Source organism: Phyllostomus hastatus, unplaced genomic scaffold (assembly GCF_019186645.2).
Source record: "Phyllostomus hastatus isolate PE091 unplaced genomic scaffold, TTU_PhHast_1.1 phas_contig_86, whole genome shotgun sequence".
NCBI lineage: Eukaryota > Metazoa > Chordata > Mammalia > Chiroptera > Phyllostomidae > Phyllostomus > Phyllostomus hastatus.
The window spans coordinates 94,853,262-94,873,737 of record NW_025333977.1 but is presented as its reverse complement, the minus strand read 5'-3'; the positions used below and the strand labels follow the sequence as shown (position 1 = coordinate 94,873,737).

General features: G+C 36.0%; 1 protein-coding gene across 14 annotated transcripts in view; it reads left to right on the top strand.

Moving 5' to 3' along the window:
* Window positions 1–20,476, top strand: part of DLG1 (discs large MAGUK scaffold protein 1) — a 280,465-nt gene that overhangs the window by 144,199 nt on the left and 115,790 nt on the right. For all 14 annotated transcript variants that reach the window (XM_045850849.1, XM_045850859.1, XM_045850858.1 and 11 more), the window contains 2 exons: window positions 5,140–5,284; window positions 16,974–17,094. In XM_045850849.1, the coding sequence (XP_045706805.1) occupies window positions 5,140–5,284; window positions 16,974–17,094 (266 nt within the window). The remainder of the gene's footprint in view (window positions 1–5,139; window positions 5,285–16,973; window positions 17,095–20,476) is intronic.

Sequence of the window (20,476 nt, the reverse complement as noted above, 5' to 3'; positions counted from 1 at the left end):
GAAAAAGAAAGGATTTCTCTCCTGGCCGTTTTAGTCCCCTATCTCTCTTTAATTGAGTTTGCCCATGAGGGTTAATTTTTGATTCTGTTACCCAACTCCCTCTAGGGAAACCAGCTCCCTCACTCTGTGGCACAGCAGTTCCCCTGAATGCAGAAATGGTCAGAAGAGCTACATAGAGCCTTAGTAGTCTATGCTGGTCAGACATTGGGCTTTTGATATGCTCTCACTATATGGAACATATCAGCCATACCCAAGCCCAGTCCCTACTGCAGAAAAGGTTGAAAGAGCTGGTTATAGGAGGAGGCAAGGTGAGAGGAGAAGCGGCCAGGAGTCTCCACCAAGCAAGCAGCCAAAGCCTAGTAGCAAGTAGATTTAAGTAAATCTTGAAAAAGCACATGTAGGGGTGAATTGGGTTATTTTCTTCTTTTTTGTTTGTTTTTTGTTACTATGGATAATTCTGCCAGGAAAACTTACTATGTGTTCTGGTGAACATGTACAGGGTACAAGAGTTTCACTTAAGTATTTACTTAAGCATGGAATTTAATGGATCATGGGATATCAGTAACATTATAACAAATTATCAGTAACATTATAACAAATTATATCATTATTTTCCAAACTATTTGTAAAGATTTTACATTCGTATCAGCAATATATAAATAATTCCTTTGTTCTGCATGCTGTCCAATACTATTTACTATTGCAGTAAGGAGACAGACTGATTATTTTTTGAATTAATGATGGGGAAGTGAAAGGAACTGACCTTAAAATGCTTTTCCCTAGCTTAGCCTCTCACAGCCATGACTTGTCACACTTCCCCAAGCTATAGCCAACACCCCCCCCCCCCACCATCACCTACATACACACACACACTCCAACACTACACACATATACAAGTATACCAGGTCAGAAGAACCTTCCTTTTCCACTGGGTTTCTCACTTTTATTTCTTAATTTCTTGGATACCATGTTCTCCTTTATGGTTTCCTCAGAATCAGTTTTAGTGGTAGGGAGCCAACAATTTATATTGATTTAACATTTAATGAGGCTTTTGTTGTCATAACTCCACTGAAATTACTCATTTCTTAACTGTCATCTTAATTGACACATCAAGTATTTGACATACCTTCTTCTTTCTTCAAACACTTTTTCCACTTACTGAACAATAACTTCTGCCTTGGTATTTCCATTACCTCACTAGTCACTTCTCATTCTCCTTTTTGATGTATCTGCTCCCTAACTTCTAAATGTAAAGTGATCCAGACTCAATCCTTGTATTTTTTTTCTTCTGTCTTTGACACGTGGTCACATAACTTAATGGGTCTCATTTGCACATGACAGTGATAAGTATTCTGAACTTTAGTTTTATTTTTACACACACACCACTTTTGTGCATGGCTGAAATACTGGGTTGGCCAAAAAGTCCATTTAGTTTTTCCATAAAATAAAAGACACATCCTTCATTTTCACCAATAACTTTACTGATGAGCATATTTTGAGTATGTTGGCTGTCTCCCACATGGCATAAAGCTGATTGTTCTCAATTAATATCTCAATTTGATCACTATCGACCTCCGCTGGTCTACCCACCTGACCATGGAGCCTCATCCAGCAAGAAATCTCCAGCACAAAACTTGCAAACCAGTTTTGACACATCCGATCACTCACAGTACCGTCTCCATACACTGCACAAATCTTATTTTGCATTTCAATTGTTTTTATCTTTCTTGAAGAAATAAAGCATAATATGCCAAAAATGTTGCATATTTTTTCCCATCTTCAATATTAAAGTGACTACACAAAAATTCACCAATTCTGGTAAGTGGGATTTTTTTTTTTAAGATTTTCATTTATTTCTTTTTAGAGAGGGAGAGGGAGGAAGAAAGAGAGGAGGAGAAACATCAATGAGTGGTTGCCTCTCACACACCCCCAACTGGGGACCTGGCCCACAATCCAGGCATGTGCTCTGACTGAGAATTGAACCGGCGACCCTTAGGTACCTAGTCTAGCGCTCAAGCTACTGAGCCACACCAGCCAGGGCTTCTTTTTTTAAAATACATGCTGATATGACAGATGTCCCAGTGCAAAGTAACAAATTGTTTTGAATGAAATTAAAGAACAACTAAGCGCTACTAGAGCTATCTTATGGAGAAAAAACAAACTTTTGGGCCAGCCCAATATAAAAATTTCTAACTTTGGTTCTTATCAAAACATTTCAAAAGCCCTAGGAGATTTCATCTAGTCTCCTTCTTATGTCCCAAGTCATCTCAAATTTAATATATCTAAAAATGAACTTTTGTGTCCTTTCCCTACTCCTTGCCCTCTTGCTCCTTGCACAGTCTTCACATTTCATTAAATGGGAACCTTTATCTTTCTATTTGCCCAGATCTAAAACTTGAGAATAATCCTCTCTCTTCCACACTCCACATTGAAACCCTTAGCAAATCTTGTCAGCTCTTCTATCAGTTTTCTAATGCTGCCTACACACACACACACACACACACACACACACACACACACACACATTAATGACTAAGACAACAATAATCATTTATATGCTTACACTTCCGCAATTTGAGTAGAGATAGGACGGCCTTCTCAACTCCACATAATGTCAACAGGGGTGGCTCAACTAGGGCCAGGGATTCGCTTTCAAGTTGGCTCACATACGGCAGACAAATTGTTGTTGGCTGTCAGCTAGTAGCTCAACTGGGGCTGTTAGCCAAGTGTTAATTCTCCAATAGCCTCTCCACATGGTGAAATTGGGCTTCTCACAGGATCCTGTGGCCAGGTTCCATGAGGAACATACCAAGAGAAGAGCTTTCCAAGAAGACAAGGTCCAGTGTGTGACATTTATCAATCCTCTCTCTGCATCAGTTACTAACATGTCATTGACTAAAGCTTGTTACATGGCCAAGCAAGATTCAGTGTAGGAGGAGATTTTGCAACATGTGAATACCAAGATGCATGGCTCACTGTAGGCCACCAAAGGAAAAGTATACCACAGCTATATATTTCAAAATGCAGGCAGTACTAACTATACATGGTAGTTTGAGACTATAAAAATTATTATGCAGCTGAAACCCTGCAAAGCAATATTAATAGTCAGTAGGGAAAGTTATAGTTGTCCTGTGATATTTAGAAATTTTTGTCAAAACATTAAAACTCTTGTTGAGGGGAAAAAGGTACAGAGAATAAGTAGCATAGATGGTAGGTAGAAAATAGGGGGAGAGCAAGAATAGTATGGGAAATATAGAAGCTAAAGAACTTATAAGAATGACACATGGACATGAACTAAAGGGGAATGTGGGTGGGAGATGGTGTACAGGGTGGAGGGGAGTGAAGGGGGAAAATGGGACAACTGTAATAGCATAATCAATAAAATATATTTAAAAAAAGAAAAAAATCCTTATTTGTTTTGCATAGGTACTTATAATGTGCTCACTTTTTTTTAATCTCTGTCTAAATAATTTATCATCTGGTATAGATACTCTCCTAAAGAGCACATTTTTACTGTGCTCTTTAGTCTACGTTGAAAGGTTTATTATTAGGGCTTGTAATTTGTTAAATGAATACCTTTTGGGATTTATTTCCATTTTCAAAGTAGTAAAATATTTGATTATTTTATAAGTATTTAATGAGTGTTAGAAAATAATATACATTCTTTGTAGGAAATGAAATTTTGTTGAGTTTATTGATAAATTACTAGAGTCCTGTGCATTGATTATTTTTACATTATTTAATCCATTAAATTCTAAAAATGTATATTAAAATCTTCACTATCAAAAAAATCTCTCCTGTTGATTATAAAGGTACAAACTAGGACAATGAAAAATATACTAAAACAAATATTTATTAGTACATTGTAATTTAAGATATTAGAAACATTTCTAGTATTTTATTTCTTTGCCAAAAAATTTAACCAAAAATAAGATCAGTCTAAACCCAAAGTTAGCATAGAAGAGAAGAAAATAATAAAGATTAGAGTAGAAATTTATGAAATAGGCAATAGGAAAACCATAGAGATCAGGAAAACCAAAACTTGATTCTTTGAAAGGTCAACAAAATTGATAAACATTTAGCTAGACCAAGAAAACAGAAGCCTCAAATTTCTAAAAGTAGTAATGAAAGAAAAGACATAGGGAATACTTTTATTTACGAACAACTATATGCCAACACATTAGATAGCTTAAATGAAATGGACAAATTCCTTGAAAGACACAAAGTATCACTTCTATTCAATGTTGTGCTGATTGCCAGGGCAGTAAGAAAAGAAAAAGACATTGAGATTGAGAAAGAAAAGGTACAACTATATTTGCAGTAGAAAATCCTAAGGAACCTACTAGTACATAAATAAAATAATAAGTTTAGCAAGGTTGCAGGATGTACCACCACTACCTAAAAATTCTCTTTTTGCACAGAATGCAAATTCTCTTTTTACCTGAATGGCCACCAATAAATAATTGAAAAAATCTCAACCTGACTATTAAAAATAGAAATTTAAATTTAAATATAATTGATGTACAAATTAAAACATGCATCATTTTGTAGGCTTTTTAATAAATTGATAATATTCAGTGTTTGCAAAGGTCTCAATAGATAGGCACTCATTCTTTGGGTATAAATTACTAAATCCATTTACTTAGGTTGGTTTAAATATCTGTTAAGATTGGAATAGTTTTATAAATTATTATAGAACTGTACAATGAGGTACTGTGTGACAGTTTTTTAAATGAGGCAATTCTTTGTGACCCAAAGTGGGATGATCTGTAAGATACATTATAGTCAAAATCCAGTTGCAGAACAAAAACCTTAATATGGTCTCATTTTCTTTTAAAAAAAAAAAACAACTAAAATGTACCTATACACATTCCTAAAATGCCTACATAGAAGGAGGTTCAACCTTGGAGATTGGGAGGGAATAGGGGCTGAAATCAAGATTGGTTATTTCATTAACTTATATAAACAACTTCCTAATATAGACAATAAAAATGGGTATTTTTTTTTCCACACACCTTTATATTCCTTAAATCAGTCAGTCCCATATTTTCCATATCTTTATGTGTAACTGTTTATCACCAAAAAGCAGAAAGCAAGTGAAAATGTTTTAAAATAAATGTCTTGGGGATTTTCTTTTAGGTGAATAGTGTGTGTTTAGAAGAAGTTACTCATGAAGAAGCAGTGACTGCTTTAAAGAACACATCTGATTTTGTTTACTTGAAGGTAGCAAAACCCACAAGTATGTATATGAATGATGGCTACACACCACCTGATATCACCAACTGTAAGTCTTTTTGCTTTAACCCACGTTATTATATCCTTCAATATTAGGTATTTTAATAAACGTTTTACAATATAAAGTTTAAGCAATATACAAATATTTTAGTAGAACTATTAAACATTCTGACCTAATAGTTTTTTTAAAAAAATTTTAAGATTTTATTTATTTATTTTTAGAAAAGGGAAGGGAGAGAAACATTAATGTGTGGTTGCCTCTCATGGGCCCCCTACTGGGGACCTGGCCTGCAACCCAGGCATGTGCCCTAGACTGGGAATTGAACCAGCGACCCTTTGATTTGACCCTTTGAACCAGCACTCAACCACTGAGCCACACCAGCCAGGGCTAAAAACTTTTTAGTAGGTTTTTTTGTTTGTTTGCTTTTTGTTTTTGTTTTTGTATTTTTTCCATTACCAGCAATTGATTCTTTTAGCAAGCAAAATAATTCATATGCTTCTAGTGCTGCTGGTTTGTGGCCCACACTTTGAGAAACACTAATTTAAAATACAGTATTTCTAAAACTTGGGCTTTTCTATACTCTCAACTGTATGCACAGATACTATTTCTGTACTTCAAGGTCCTAGTGTACTGCCTAACTATGTATTTGTATACAATAAAATTGTATTGCCTAGAACTGAACTGTTATGTTATGAAAGCACTTATGTAGTGTTTCCTATTTGATTGTCAGGGTTTTTTTATGTACAAGCTGAGATGAGATTTAAATATATTTTAATGTTTTTGTGTTGATCAAAAAAATGAAAGTTTTATTTGTTTAATGCAGAGTTGATATTAGAAGCACTCATGTGTAATATAAAGATCTTAAATGTACTCCTTATAATCTGCTTTTCCAAGTTTTTTTTAAATTGTAGAGATTTTTGTGATTTTATAAGTAGCAGTATTTCCAATTTTAAACTTGTCAGACTTCATTAGCATCACTAATCACTGTAAAATATAAATTATATTTCGAAATGTAGTCCTGGCTGGCTCAGTTGGTTGGAGCATTGTCCCATAACCAAAAGGTTGCAGGTTCAATTCCCAGTCATGGCACTTACCTAGGTTGCTGGTTTGATCCTTGGTCCAGGTGCATAAGCGAGGCAACCAATCAGTGCTTCTCTCTCACATCAGTGTTTCTCTCTCTCCCTTCCTCTCTCTAAAAGCAATGAAAAAATGTCTTTGGGCGAGGATTTAAAAAATATTTTTTAATAATAAAATAAATGTATATACTGTCTTCAAGTGATACATCTTTTATATCTGCTCATTGAGTCCTTATTTATTTAAGTATAACTAAATTACTTTGTTAATAGTATTTAGTTTCTTTAATGGACAGGAATGACATCATATTTCATTTGTGTCAGAAAAAAACTTTGATACGTGTTTAAAATTCTTACATATAGTTGATCTTGCACACAAACTTTGTATGAGGGCTTTATGTATTTTAATTTGTGATTAGAGATGTAAATTTAACAGTAAGCTATTTTATTCACCAATTTAAGTATGAATCATATTTATTATGCTATCTTATCTATTCAAAACAACTATGCATTACTCAGCAATAAAAAAGAATGCTAATTTGCCATGTACAATAACATGGACAGACCTATAGAGTATTGTGCTAAGTGAAATAAGTCAGAGAAAGACAAATACTATATGATTTTACTTATATGTGGAATCTTAAGAAAAACAAAAGAATAAACAAAACAGAAACAGACCCATAGATACAGAGAACCAGCTGATGGTTGCCAAAGGGAAGAGGGTCAGGATAAAAAGAGATAACTATGTGCAAATTTGTGACAGTTCCATGAATTAAGGATTGGTGTCCCGTTTATGGCCAAATATACAAATAGCCAGGCTGCTTCCTACACATATGTTGAACTGAAAAAAAATATTTTTTATTGAATTATCCCTTTTTATTTATAATAATATGACATTTTAAAAACAGAAGAACTAATCCTAAAGAATAGTAACTAAATAATGATTTGTTGTTTTGCCTATAGGCATCTGTTATTGAATTAATAGAATAGCAATTTTCAACCTTTTTCATCTCAGGGCACACATTAAGTAATTACTAAAGTTCTGTGGCACACCAACAAATATATTTTTTGCCAAACTGACCAAAAGAATAGGTATAATTTTAATTGATTTACAAAAAAAGATAATAATAGAAATCACCTATCCTTTTTGCCTCAAAGTGATTTTTTTAAAAAATCAGGTGCCTATACTTGTATATGAGGATTTCTGGTACCAAGAATTAACAAATGAGGTACAACCTTATTATGCAACATGACCAATTAAGATGCAACTCTGTTATATGACCTAAATATTTATGGTTTAAGATGGCATAAATGCTCGATGGCTATTGTTTTGTTGGCTGTTGTCATTTTTTTTATGGTACGCACACAGAATTAAGAGATGTAGGCATATTTTTAATCCTCACCCAAGGGCATGCTTACTGATTTTAGAGAGAGGGGAAAGAAGGGAGAGAGGGAAGAAGAATAACGTCAATGTGAGAGAGAAACATCGATTGGTTGCCTCTCGTATGCACCCTTACTGGGGACCAAACCCTCAGCCCAGGCATGTGCCCTTAACCAGGAATGGAATCCACAACCCTTCAGTTTACTGGACAGTGCTCCAACCAACTGAGCCACACTGGCTAGGGCTGTTGTCATTTTTTCATTTGACAATCTAAGGGAAAAGAGATCAGTTCCCCTGACTAATTACATATTGCATGTTCCAAAAATTATTGCTGTATACCAGTGTGCCACAGCACACCAGTTGGAAATCACTGTACTACAGCGTATGAAAAAGTTTAAATTTACCTTGCTAGTTTAACTTTATCGTAATGTTCTATTTCCATTTCCTTCTCTTCTTAGGCAACTACAATGATGATTTTTGTTGTAAATTGCCAAATCATGTTCATATAACATGCAGTTTATGAATTTGTGGGGTTTTTTAATTTGTGTTTAAAAACTTTTTATATGAAGTATTTTTAACTATCACCTTACTGCCTGTTCTTATATCAGTCATCTCGTGTCCTCATCAATTTGTCTTTAGTCACTGAACATCTTAGTGTCAAGCCCATTATCCTCCTTGCTACTACTGCTCTTCATGTTTTCATTCCTAGTAATGGTCAATCATAATCCACACTGGTGATTCACAACAGCCTGGCGAATTTGTTTCCTGATCTCTTTAGTTATCCTGCTCTCCACTACAGCTCCAGTACTTGCTTCCAAGATAATAATTTACATCTTACCATTAATACCTTCACCACCTCTAAAAATCTTGATTTAAATCATCTCATTGTCTGACTACATTCCTCATTTCACTTATTCTCATTCTAAAATTCATCCTCATTTTAACCTTTAATAATTTGACACTATCACTTGGTTGCCTGTGTCTTTATCTGTCTACTTTGTTTTTAAGCTTAGCTTCCATAGTTTGTCATGATATTCATTCACTTCTTTGCACATATTGTTTCTCTTGCCTCCTGTTTCATTGGCAGAATCCTAATCATGGTTCATCTTGTTGTCTTCCTCCATTCCTGCTTCCTGAAAAGCATAAAATTATAGTTAAAGTTAAAACCATAAATCTCAGATGGGGACATGCTCATTTTGTATCCGAAATGTGGATAATAACCAAAGTATGTTACCCAGGAATAGAAGTAGGCTTCCTACCAAAAGGAAAAAAAAAGTTCATTGATCTGACAAAGAACATAATTTCTTTGCTGACATTAAAATGCTCATAGTTTTGCATTATATGTCATCTCACTTTTAAACTTCTGATTTGGCCATATACATCTTACTACTTTTACTTAAACTGCTTTCAGTTGCTTCTCTCCCAAGCCTTGGAGGGCTTGGGAATTAATTTTGATATCTAAGGACAATAAATTAGGCTCCTTTGTTTTGTAGTTCTCTAAGGAATCTTTTAACCTAGGATTTTAACTTTGGAAATGGTATTGTGTTGCCTGATCCTTCTTTGCAGCTGTTGGAAACATTAATTTTTGGTCCCTGCTGTGTGAGATACTATGCCTTACATGTGAGAATGACTACTCCAGAAAGGATCCACTGAGTAAATGCAGTCTCTGAATATGGCAGAGAAAAAAGTACATTTTCTGGCTTGGGCATTTGACTGTCTTGTCCAGCTGTGTGGTTTGTTTTGTTTTGTTTTGTTTTGTTTTGTTTTGTTTTTCCAGCCAGCCTTGATAATGCAGCAAAGAAATTTCAGTCAAAATAAGTAAACTCTGGACTTTAAAATATCCAGTGATTGTGGATGTTCACTTGAGTGCCTATTGTGTTAGGGCATATCACCTACGAAGGACTTTGAACTTTCAAAGTCAGGAGCCATTGGTAGAAAGTTCTTTAGCTCAAATGCAAAAGAATATCTTATATAGAAACTGGGCAGGAAACAGTGCTATTGGACACTGCAAACCTATAAAATAAAAAATACACTGTATTTCCAAGCACTGTACTATCAACAAATGTTGTAGATGTTTTTCTTTTTGTATGTTTACACAGAGAGAAATTTATAGATTCTGCCTTCTTTTGATAAAGCATACATTTTTTCCGGTATACCAGTTCCAGTTACGTGTTATCTTTCACTCACATCCCTTTACTTCTTTAGGTTACCTATCCGGCCATTATAGTAATTTGAACTAATGATCCAGGCAGTCTTTTCTTTATTATTGATAGATACTTATTCATTGTCATTTTTTAGTACCTGTGTTCCAGTCTTTCCCACTCTTTTCTTCCTTTTCTGAAAGCAGTCCCTTTAGCATCTCTTGCATAGCTGGTTTGTTGGAGGTGTATTCTTTTAGACTTCTTTTGCCTGGGAACCTCCTTACTTGGCCTTCCATCTTAATTGAGAGCCTTGTTGGGTAAAGTAGCCATGGTTGCAAGCCTCTGGTTCTCATTACTTGGAATATTTCTTGCCATCTCTTCTGGCTTAGAGCATTTCCATTGAGAAATCAGATGCTAGTCATCTGGGCTTCCTTGTATATACCTTCCTGTTTCTCCCTTGCTGCCTTTAAGATTCCTTGTCTTGGAATTTTGCCGTTTTAATTATGATGTGTCTTGAAGTGGGCCTCTTTGGTTTCCTCTTGATAGGGACTCTCTGTTTTCCTGGATTTGTGTGACTGTTTCTCTCATCAAATTAGGGAAGTTTTCCATCATTACTTTTTCAAACAGGTTTCCTATCCCTTGCTCTTCTTCTCCTTTTGGTATCCCTATTATACAGATATTATTATGTTTTATGTTGTCTTGCAGCTTCCTTACCACCTGTTCATTCTTTCTGAGTCTCTTTTCTTTTTCTTGCTCTGTCTTGGAGGTTTTTTCTACCTTGTCCTCCTACTTGCTCATTCAGTCCTCTGCTTCATCCAGCCTGCTTATAATTCCTTCTAATGTGTTTTTTTTTATTTCTGAGATTTCATTGTTCATTTCTTCCTGGGGTTTTGTTTTTTTTGTTTGTTTGTTTGTTTGTTTTGTCTATAGTTTCTATTTCTTTTTTCATACTGATATAGTTCTCTCTTGATTCTTTGTAGTTGTCTGTGAGCTCCTTGAGCATCTTTATAACAATTAATTTGAATTCTATATCCGATAGTTTGGTTACTTCCATTTCGTTTATCTCTTTTAGTGGGGAGTCTTCTATTCCTTTTGAATGCATATTCTTTTTTGATCTTCCCAATTTAGTTGACTGCTTTTGTTTGTTTCTATGCTTCCTGATATTTTGCTTTGCTAGCTGTCTTTGGAGGGTGAACTTCTGTGGTAGAAATTCTGTGAGGTTCAGTGGTGTGGCCTCTGACTTCCTTGACTAGAGGCATTAGGTTTGCCATTTCTTCTGTTTCTATGGGCTCTCTTGTTGTACTTGGGTTTGTACCTTTTGGTGGTTCCTTTATTGGTTTTTCTCCTCCAGCAAGTATACTGATGTTCGCAGCTCCCACCTATTCTTATACGCGATCAGTGGCAGGGGGTAGGCAAAGTGGATTTAAGACAGTGGGACAGTGTTCTATGGGATTTGAAGTACCAGCAAGTAGAGTAGAGATAGGAGATTCTTTGGATAAGTATAGTTTTAACTGTGATATTTCACCCAATTAGGCACTTTTTGTAAAAGGTGAAAGAGAGACAAGACTCTTGTTAGAGGGGAGGGTGATTGTTAGTTGAATCCAGAAAACAGAGCGCTTGTGCAAGGTTAGATGATGAGATATAGTGAGATTAAAGGAAAGAAAGTAGACGTAGTGTGAGAGAGAATAGAGTTAACCACAACAATAATAATGCACAGGATTAAAGTGAAATGGGCTAAGATCATAGAGGGTTTCTGTGTAGTGTGTACTATTATATGGAACAACAATTATTTACAATGGTACTGAAACAATAATAATATGGCAAGAAATATATGATTTGGATAACTGGAATAGAAATTACCTGATCAAGAGTTGTGTGTTATTGGAACATGGGTGAAGTGAAAGAAGGAGAATTAAAATACAATACAGAGAGAATAAGGAAAACCAGTCAAGCAATGCAATTAAATGGGGAAATAAAATGAGGAAAACTAAACATAAGGAAGAGAAATAAAAAATGATAATAATAAGCCTCCTGCTAACTTGAAACCTATTCAGCGAGTTCTGCTGGTCTTCTTAGATGCCAGAGGAAGAGGGGGCTGGGCTTCGCTTTTCTCCCTTCCTTTGGTTCTGAGAGAATGGGGACCAGGTTTGGGTCACAGCATTCACAGTTCCCAACCTCCAGCCCAGGTGTTCTGTGAGCTGCTCAAATCGGCCACTCAGCTGCTCACAGCATGAGTCGATCTCTGGCACAGAGCCAGAGAAAAGTGGGGCACATGTTTCCCCTCTGCTACTGTCTCTGGGCTCACAGTGCAAGACCAACGGGACCCACGATTCCCCTTCACCACTCGCTCTGGGCATGCACAGCTGAAATCTCCCTCAGGACATGCCAGCCACTGCTGGAGAGTTCCTTACAAAGCAGCTGCCTGCCATTCTTTACAAGCACACAGCTTTTCACACAGCCCCACTTTTCAACCAGTCCAGAAACTATCCAAGGCAGGGTCCGACGCAGCCCAACTCCTCCCTTCTCCAGGTGTCGCCCAGCACCCCAGTTTCTCTGGTGCCAGTGTCCACAGTCCCAGCAGATGTGTACTGCCTCAGTGTGTCTCCCACTTTGTCTCTACTTCCCCCAGCGACTTCCAGCACCCAGGTCCCTCCTGGTGCCGGGCTGCCCTCCCTGCTCTGGTAGGGGAGGGAGCTGGTGCTCTAACTCTTCTCAGCATATCCTGCAGCAGGCATCGGGCCAGGGGCCGCAGCAGCCTTGGTCCCAGTGCAGATCTCAGGGACCTTACTGTCCCAGTGCACTCTCCTCACCATCTGTTTTTCAATGTCCTCTGGAAATTTTTGCCTCCAGATTTCATATAAGCTGGGATTCCATTGGCTGTTCACTCTATTCCTCGGAAAATCAGCTAGGTGTTCCAGCTGGGCACAGGGAGAACTGGGCTGCACTCCCACCTACCTCTCCACCATCCTCCCCTTCTCTTTCTTTTTAAAATAATCCCTGTAACATTTGTTGCAGTGTTGATTTGGTGTTAACAAACTTATTTAGCTTTTTCTTGCCTGGGAACCTCCTTATTTCTCCTTCAATTTTAAATAATATCCTTGCTGAGTATAGTAACCTCTGTTGTAGGTCCTTGGTTTTCATCACTTGAAATGTTTCATACCACTCCCTTCTGGCCTGAAATGTTTCTGATGAGTAATCAGGTGACAGTCTAATTGGTGCTCCCTTTGTTGGTAACTGCCTGCTTTACTCTTGAGTCTTTCAGGATTTTCTTCTTATCTTTAAGCCTTGTCATTTTGATTATGATGTGTCTCAGTGTAGGTCTCTTTAGACCAGCCTTTTGGGGACTCTCTGAGCTTCCTGGACTTGTGTATCTTTTTCCTTCATCAGATTAGTGAAGTTTTTGGTCATTATTTCTTTAAATAGATTCTCTATCCCTTGCTCACTCTCTTCTGCTGCTGGTATTCCCATGATATGTATGTTGTTACACTTCATGTTGTCCAACATGTTTCTTAAGCACTCCTCATTTTTTAAAATTCCTTTTTCTTTTTAATGCTCTGCCTGATTGCTTTTTTCTACTTTGTTTTTTGAAACACTGTTTCAATCTTCTGGTTCATCTAACTTACTGTTTATTCCTTCCAGTATACTATGTATCTCAGATATTGCATTCTTTATTTCTGACTGATCCTTTTTAATGGTTTCTGTGTCTTTTTTCATCCTGTTGAGTATCCTCATAATCATTACACTAAACTCTGTTTCTGATAAACTGCTTGCCTCCATTTCATCTAGTTTTGGGAAATCCTCTTGTTCTTTCATTTGGGGTCTATTTCTTTTTCTTCCCAGTTGGGCTGCTGCTTTGTATTTTCTGCCTTAGGTACTGAACTAACCATTCATTAAGCTCTTCAGTTGTTAATCTGATCAATCTGTAATCAGCTATCAGGCTTAAGCACAACAGAGTAGGGCAAAGTAATTCCTGTGGGCAGGGCTATTGCTTCCCCTCAGGCTGATGCCACCCAGAGGGGAGTGCTCTGCCTGAGAGAGATCGCTCCTGCAGTATGTGCTGATACAACCCCTGACTCTCCTCAAACATCTGTAGCCCACTCTGCCTTACCTTTTCCAGCACCCAGGGTAAGTGGCTGCAAATGAAATTTCATGCTTTGGCCCTTTAGGAGTCTGTCTGCCTCTCTAGCCATCTCTCCCTGGCAGACAAACCCTGCTGCTTTTCACAGCTTGATGTTACCTGGGTTCCTTTCCATCTCTGGTGCTGTAGGCTGGGGAGCCCAACTTGGAGCTTAGTCCTCACACTTAGGGGGAAGCCCCCAGCTGCTGAAATATCCCTCCAGCATGTCAGCTGCCACCCGTGGGAGCCCAGCCTGCCCTCTCGCGTCTCCTCCACACTCCCTATCAGTTACATTGTGGTGAAGTGGTTTCTTCTGTCTGTCTGGTTATATAGCTTCTCTCTACCTAGTGTTCAGTTGTTTATTCAAGATGATTTCTCTACAATTTTGTTGTAATTCCAGGTTTGTCCTGGGAGGAGGTTAGCGTAGCTTCCACTTACTTCTCTGCCATCTTTGATCTCAGTTGAGTCCTTATTTTTTTATCTATTCTTAACAGTGTCTTATAATTGGTGCATTTATTCCATTGATGATCTGAGTGATTATTGATATAGTTGGATTCCTCTGTTTTACTTATTAGCTTTCTATTTGTTGCCCTTTTTTGTTCTGTATTAGTCACGTTTTTCAGCCTTTTATGGTTTTAATTAAGCATTTTATATTACTCCATTTTGTTTCCTTTCTTAGTATACCACTTAAATTCTTTTTACTCTTTCTTGAGTACTTGCCCTAGAATTTGCAATATACATGTACAAGTAATGCAAATCCACTTTCAAATAACACTGTAGAACTTGACAGGTAGTATGAGTACCTAATAATAAAGTAATCCTAAATCCTCTTTTCCATTACTTGTATCATGGCTGACATTTATTTCACTTATACATAATGTGCACATGTGTATACATGCACACACACATAGTTGAATACAGTGTTGCTCTTATTTTGAACAATATTACTCGTCAGATCAAGAATAAGAAAAGTAAGTGTTCATTTAGCTTCACTTACTCCTTCTTTCATACTTTTTCTTTCTTTGTATATAACTGAGTTTCTGACCTATTAACTTTTGTTCTTTCTAAAAAAGTCTTTAAATATTCGAAATGACAGCTATGCTAGCAGCAAATTTCCTGTGTATTTGTTTGATTTAAAAAAATATTTCTTCACTTGCAGGATTATTTTACATGGTACAGCGTGATTTTTTTCCCCCTAACCATTAAATATTTCCACACTCTTGCTTCTGAGGAAGGAAAATTCACCTGTAATTCTTATCTTTGCCCCTTTATCAATAAGGTGGAATTTTTTTCTGTGGTTTCTTTATGGAATTTCTCCCCCTGTTTTTTGTTTTTTTTACTTTGTATAATTTTAAAAGGATTTGCCTAGATGTAGTTTTCTTGGAATTTGTCCAATTTGGTGTTCTTTGAACCTCCTAAGATCTGGTTGAGTGTCTAACATTAATTTGGGTAAATTCTTAATCATATGTTTCAAATATGTTTCAAATCTATATGTTTCAAATATTCTATTCATTCCTCTCTTCTCTTCCTTTTGGTATTATGTGTATGTTATACCTTGTAAATTATCCCACAGTTTGGATATTCTGTTATGGTTTTATTGGGTTTTAATCATGTTGTTAGGGTTTTTGTTGGTTGCTTGGTTTTTGAGGGGGTATTTCTTGCTTTACTTTTCAGTTTTAGAGGTTGCTATTGAGATATTCTCAAGCTCAGATTCTTCTCTCAGCTGTGTGCAGACTACTAATAAGCCCATCAAAGACATTTTTTATTTCTATTACAGTGTTTTTAATCTCTAGTATTTCTTTTCTTTCTTAGAATTTCCATCTCTCCACTCATATTGCTTATCTGTTCTTGCATACTCATGGCTTTTTCATTAGAACCATTATCATATTATTCATTTCTTTTAAATCCCTGGTATGATAATTCCAACATTGCCGCCATGTCCTGAGTGTGGTTCTGATGCTTGCTCTTCCTCTTTGAACTGTGTTTTTGCCTCTAAGTAGGTCTTGTGATTTTTTTTCTTGACTACCAGGCATGGTGTACTGGGTGAAAGGAACTGTTGTAAGTAGGCCTTAGTGATATGGTGATACAGTTTTGGGGGAGGGAAATTGTTCTATATATATAGCCCTATAATTAGGTCTCAGTCTTTTAGTGAGTTTGTGCCTCTGGAATATGAACTTCACAGTACTTCTCAGTTTTTTCCCCTCCTCAGTTAGGTGGAACAGGATAACTAGAGTGGGCTAGAGCTGGTTATTTCCCTTCTTCCAGGTCAGTTAGACTCCAATAAAAGCTCAGCAGGTTAGGATCTAGTTAATAGTTATTCCAGGGGGCAAACTGTTGAAAAGAACAGAATGCTCTTGTGTATTCCCATATGGTTCTGTTCCCCTTCCTCCCACCAAGAGGGGATTTGTTTCCCATATTCATTGTGAAACCCAGTAGAGATACAGGAGGTAAAATTTATGAAAGTATGGCGTCCCTGGATGACAAGGCCTGGCCCAACTGGAGTTTTTTATTCTCTGAGTTGACCACTAGGAGCCTCCAGAAATGTGTCAATTATGACTCAGGCATCTCTACCCCAGCAGTAATTCTGCTCTGATGTTTCTACTCACGTTAAGTTGTGATTATCTATGTTTGCCTGCCAGTCTCTCTAACTGGGGTACAGAGTTTGCCCTTTGACTTTCTTAAGGATTAAAGAGTAGTTGATTTTTCAGTTTGTTCAGCTTTTTAGTAGTTGTTAGGAGAGAGTATGCCTTTCCTGCTGCTTGTATGCTAAACTAGAAACCTACTATTTAAGTGTTTGGTTTTTATAAGTTTGTTTTACTGATCTGAATAACTGAACTAGTTTTTACCTGGAAACTTGAACTTGTCTAATTTTTTTTTCCTGATAAGTAAATCTTCTCAACCAAATTCTAATGTAGAGATAAGTGAATATGAATATTACATTAATCTTTAAATTGATAATTCACAAATGTGGTACTGAATGGCTTGTTTTATTTTTCAAGTGTTTTTCACTTTCTTTATTTTGAAGCTGCTTCTCAGCCTGTTGATAACCATATTAGCCCATCATCCTACTTGGGCCAGACACCAGTATCACCAGCCCGATACTCACCTGTTTCAAAAGCAGTGCTTGGAGATGATGAAATTACACGGTAAGGAACTGAACATTTATCCTTCTTACATAAAGCTAACTATTAAATGGAATTCTAGTCAGCCAGGTAAGATAGCCACAAAACATATTGACAGATGGTGAACCTAAATCTTGATTTTCTTCATTAAACACCCTGAAATATACAAAATATTTTATATTCCAAATAAATGACTGCTCTTTTTTAATACTGCTATTTTTAATGACTAGTAAATTATCATTACAAAGTAGCATAGGTAAAAGTTAACAATATGCTTATGTATTTTTAAAACTAACTTTTCATATATTTTTATGTAATATGGCATTTATTTTTCAGACTTCATATTCAGAATTCAATAAGTGGTATTTTCTCTCTTTGATATATACCCTTGACATCCTGACACCTAAAATTTACTTACTTTTTTTTTTTAAGATTTTACTTATTTATTTTTAGAGAGAGGGGAAGGGAGGGAGAAAGAGAGAGGTAAAGAAATATCAATGTGTGTTTGCCTCTCATGTGGCTCCCACTGGGGACCTGGCCCACAACCCAGGCGTGTGCCCTGACTGGGAATCAGACCAGTGACCCTTTGGTTCGCAGCCCATGCTCAATCCACTGAGCTATACCAGCCAGGGCCTAAAATTTACTTTTATCTAACATTACTAACTACACTCCAGTTTTTAGATTAACACTTTTTATTCTCAAAGAACTCTTAACTAGGTGAGGGGGGGAGTAAAAAACTATTTTAGATCTTTTTCACATCGATGATTTCTTTAAGGTCATAAACAAATGTTTGTCTTTGTCCTTTTCTTCAAGAGTTAGCAATGTGGAGAACTTAGTTTAATAGGTGCTCAATAATTATGTTTTGAATGAAAATTAGCAGAAAAAGTAGTGTTTTGTGACAATGACTTGAATTTTCATGGCTATTAATCTTTAGGCTGTGCTTCTATACTAATCTGTCATGGCCGTTTTTTGTTATTTTCTAATAGTGCCTACTTACAGGAGTAAAGAAGAAAAATAGTTAATGGTTTATCTAGTCTTTAATCTCTGCATGTTTTTCAAACTAAAAAATGTCTTACTAGAATCTTGATTGCTATTCCTCAACTTTTTCACAATATATCTCGTTTAGAATATTGTATTGGACTGTGTACTATTACACAATAGGCCTACCTGTTTTCTGTACTTTTCTGTGAAATTAACATAGTTGGTTACTAGATATGTCTTCCTAAATTGCTGTATGTTTTATCATTCCCTTCTAATAATTAGACTCCTTTTGGTCCCAGATAATGAGGTATAAAACCTCATTTACCTTCCCATTAGAAATTTTCCACAATTTGACCCTAAGCAATCTTTCAGAGGTTATCTCACATTGCCACTTTTATTTTTTTATTTTTAGACAGTGGGAATGGAGGGGGAAAGAGAGGGAGAGAAACATCAATGTGTGGTTGCTTCCCACACACCCCCAACCAGGGACCTGGCCCACAACCCAGGCATGCACCCTGACTGGGAATCAAACCAGCAACCCCTTGGTTCGCACACCGGCACTCAGTCCACTGAACCACACCAGCCAGGGCACATTACTACTTTTATAGAAAAGAAATCACAACAAACTGTTGGTGATTCTAAGGTTCATTTATTTTAACAGCTTTATTGAGATATGAGTTACATCCAGTTTACCCATTTAAAGTGTATAACTGATGTTTTGGTATATCGTATTATTTTTTAACTATGGTAAGATACATGTATAACATAAAATTTGCCATTTTAACCATTTCATATGTGCAGTTCAGTGCATTAGTTGCATTTATGACATTATGCAGCCATTACCACAATATATTTCTAAAACTTTTCATTACCTCAGATAGACTCTCTAACCATTAAGAAATAACTCTCCATTTCCCTATCCTCCCAGCTCCTGGTAATTTCTATTCTACTTTCTGTCTTTATGACTTTGCCTATTCCAGTTTGTTCATATAAAGTGGCATCTTAAAAAAACTTACTCTTTTTTGTCTGGCTTCTTTCACTTTGCCTAGTGTTTTCTAGGTTCACTCATGTTGCAACATGTATCAGAATTTCATTCCTTTTTATGGCAGAATAAATTCCATTTTATGTGTATACCCATTTTGTTTATCCATTCATCTGTTGATAGACACCTAGGTTGTTTTCACCTTTTGGGTATTGTGAATAATGATGTGATAAACATTGGCATGTGAGTATCTGCTTGCATCCCTGCTTTCAATTCCCTTAGATATATACCTATAGTTGGAATTGCTGGGTCATATGGTAACTCTATTTTAAGTTTACAAGGAACCACCCAACTGTTTTCTGTAGTGCGCATACCATTTTACATTCCCACCATCAATATATTAAGGTTCCAGTTTTTCTACATCTCACCAACACTTGTTTTTTCCATTTTATTTCATAGCCATTGTAATAGTTGGTACATACTGTGATTTTTATGTACTGCCATAATGACTAATAATATTGAGTGTCTTTTCATGGGCTTTTGTTATTTCAAAAATAGAATTCATTTTTCTCTGGAAATCCTGTTGGGTTCAGCAGGGTGTTTTTTAATTAAGCATGATTTGCTAATGTAGAATTATAATTCATATATACATTTAAAGCATAATGGAAATCCTAAATTATATGAATCTATCATCTAAAAAGAAAATAAAACATCACCAATATAGTTAAACCTCTCCTGTACCCCAATTCTTCTCTGGTTTTTCTGCATTACCCGACCAAGTTAACTCCTTTCCTGAATTTTGAATTTATTATTCTCTTTTTTCTTTCATATATCTTTGTGTATACAGTATTTTTAAACAATATATATTTAATTTTTATATTTTTGACAAGAAATATAATTTTCTAATCCTTTAGGTGAACTGGCAAAACTGATAACCTCTGTATCACTAAAAAACACTGTTTTAAGTTTTGAGTAAACAGATATGTAAGAAGATTATTTCATACTGCATGAAAGTATTCCTAAAATTTATTTATAAAAGTTATTTACTTGTGATAAGCCTTTTGTTACCAATAGTTTTCTGTGATATTTTAGAAAAACCAGATGAAATTTTTAAAATATTTATCAAATACAACATATTCTAATCTCAAGTGATATTCTATATTTCAATATCTAAAATAATCTGCTTCTGGAATTTTCATGGTCTTACCAGAGAACATGAATTGTTTTCATACAACTGTGTATAATTGGAATAGCAAATGTGAAACATTATTAGTGGTGAGATATATTTTGATTTTAGAGATTATAAATGGGGGGAAGGAGGTACATCTTAGGACAGAAAGCAGAGGGAGGGAGAAAGGGAGGGAGGAAAGTAGATGGATGTGACTTAAGAAATAAAGATAATTATTTCATATAAAAAATGGAGATGGGTAATTCTGATGTTTG